This window comes from Nanorana parkeri, unplaced genomic scaffold, assembly GCF_000935625.1.
Source record: "Nanorana parkeri isolate BGI_ZX_2015 unplaced genomic scaffold, ASM93562v1 scaffold3219, whole genome shotgun sequence".
Lineage (NCBI taxonomy): Eukaryota > Metazoa > Chordata > Amphibia > Anura > Dicroglossidae > Nanorana > Nanorana parkeri.
The window spans coordinates 24,005-26,748 of NW_017309487.1; the positions used below are offsets into that span (position 1 = coordinate 24,005).

The 2,744-nt window shown below is 46.0% G+C and overlaps 1 protein-coding gene across 1 annotated transcript in view; it reads left to right on the forward strand.

Annotated features, from left to right (window-relative positions):
• LOC108802929 (protein-arginine deiminase type-2-like) overlaps positions 1–2,744 on the forward strand; it is a 47,257-nt gene that overhangs the window by 11,922 nt on the left and 32,591 nt on the right. Inside the window, exons 2-3 of the mRNA XM_018574772.1 lie at positions 390–573; positions 1,255–1,327. Of these exons, the coding sequence (XP_018430274.1) occupies positions 390–573; positions 1,255–1,327 (257 nt within the window). The remainder of the gene's footprint in view (positions 1–389; positions 574–1,254; positions 1,328–2,744) is intronic.

Here is a 2,744-nt window from a genome sequence, read left to right on the forward strand (position 1 = left end):
ATATATATATATACATATGTGCACACATAAGCAATAGGTTGGACTTATGTCTTTATTCAACCTCAAATACTATGTAACTGAAGCACAATGACTGAGCTCTGACAACAGAATAAACAGGCTGCATGTAGTCTGATCTCACACCAGCGCAGTGCTGCACTCCATGTGTGTCTCCCCGCAGCCTCCTTCTCCTATAATACAATGTGATTGATTTCCTACAGAGACGGTTCACATTGCAGAGTGAGTGTTCACTGAGCTCCTTCCCCCCTCAGCAGGTCCTGAGACTTTTTCTTTTGGTTATAAAGTTGTCTGCAGACATTTTCTTTCTGTGTATTGAATGATTGACTGTTGGTGGCTACGGGTCGTCTCACCATCCTCTCTCCTCTTCCCAGGGGCGCCCCGGTGGACTGCAAGTGGTTCAGTATGCGCCACAGCCCGAACATTGAAATGGAGATTCTCGGCAGCGATGCCTCTCAGCAGAAGGTCATCAATGGGGAGAAGCTGTGGCCCCTGTCCAGCAAGACCATGGTGGAGTTCCACATGACGCAGCACAGCGCGGAGATCAATGACGGCAAGGTGGGTCATGCAGGTGACCGGGGGTCTGTCAGGCCGGTTGATTTTAAATGTCACTTCTTGAATCGCTTCACCATAAACTGATTATTTGGCTATAAGTGGCTTCGGGGAGGCCGGTTCATTCACTGGCTTCGTAGGGGGATGCTTGCGGTGCCGCGGTGAAGTCTCCCTGCTCCGGTTACATTGCCTGTTATGTAAAATAAATGAAACTCCAAAAGTGACGGGAATCGGGTGTAGAGCTGTCACTGCTGGAGTGTCAGTTTTGGGTGGGCTGACCCTTCATCAGGATACGGGTGCAAAAAATATATCAAGCCTTTTTGTAGGGCAGGTAGGAGGGTCTTCCGGGTCGCCAACAATACAAATTCTCAGCAAACCTTTATTTATAAAGCACTAACCTATTCCATAGAGCTGTACGGAGGAGCAGGTCATTTGTCACTCAGTTGTTGTTCAGCCTGGTTGGCACCGATCAGAAAACTGGAAGATTTGGAATAAAACGGAAATCTCAGTGTTTCAAACACACCGGCAATGCGCAAATATCCCGAGCGGATAAAACCAACGGACCGCACAAAGAGGACAGACACTGGAAGACGTGGTTTGGCCTGTCTGCAAACTCCGCTCTCTGGTCTAATGGTAACATGACTCGGAATGGGCCGCAATGATTTACTTTTATTTGATCTTTTCCAGATAACCATCGCCTACTACGGAAAAGGGGCCGACGCTCCTGTGGATAAATCCGGAGTTTACCTCACAGGAATCGGTGAGTTATAAAACTCTGTTCACTAGACAGAAGAAGGCTTATTTCCAGGATGAATGGGATGGATGGATAGGTGGATGAGATGGAATAGATTGGATGAATGGGATGGGTGGATGAATGGGATGGGTGGATGAATGGGATGGGTGGATGAATGGGATGGGTGGATGAATCGGATGAATGGGATGGAATAGGTTGGATGAATGGGATGGATGAATGGGATGGATGAATTAGATGGATGGATGGATAGATGGAATAGGTTGGATGAATCAGATGGGTGGATGAATTGGCTGGGATGGAATAGGTTGGATGGATAGGTGGATGAGATGGAATAGGTTGGATGAATCAGATGGGTGGATGGATGGGATGGAATAGGTTGGATGAATGGGATGGGATGGAATAGGATGGATGAATTAGATGGATGGATGGATAGATGGAATAGGTTGGATGAATCAGATGGGTGGATGAATTGGATGGGATGGATAATTGGGATGGGATGGAATAGGTTGGATGAATGGGATGGATAGATGGATGGAATAGGGAGGATGAATGGGATGGGTGGAAGGCTGGATGGATGAATTGGATGGAATGGGATGAGATTGGATGAAAGTGGATGGAATGGAGGACTGGGATGGATGGATAGATGGAATGGAGGACTGGGATGGATGGATAGATGGAATGGAGGACTGGGATGGATGGATAGATGGAATGGATGACTGGGATGGATGAATTGGATGGGATGGATAGATACTCCCAACCAGTTTAGCAGTTTTGGAAGCAAAATAATTCTGTGACACCTGGTCTTCTTTTTTTTTTTCTTTCTTCTTGACCTTCAATCAATTTCCAGGCGATCATTTAGATATTAGAACTGTAAATATTTGAGGTTGAAAAAGGAAATCCCCCTTTTTTTCTTTTTTGTTATTGATTTTCCACTCCTGAATATGTGATAACGCATCCCGCTGCCTAACCAGTCCGCCTCTGCCTGGATGGTAGAAGGGATTTGCTAGGAGGTGCAGAGGAAAATCCCTTTGACTTTCAGTGAATTGTAGAAAAATCTGAGGGAAGATGCTGTATTTTTTTTTTCCAGCCCCCACTGCCCGGTTCAGGGTCTTTAAGATCCCTTCAAAGATATATGTGTCATGTCATACAGCGCACGCACTCTTCAACATTCTAGCGTGACAGGGACTCCCGGGATATTCCTGGTCAGCTGTGACAGAGCAGTACTGACTGATTGATAGTTCACCGAAGTCTCCGTGGTGGAGATGTAACTGCAGGACATTCTCAGCGAGCCGGGATCAAAGTCGCCTTTTAGATCTATGTTTGTCCCAATGCTTAAATGTACTTATTGCTGACTGACTCTCTACCTCTGCTGGAAGTCTGTTCATCAGCTACTCTTACAGTCAAATAATAATTTCTAAGGTTA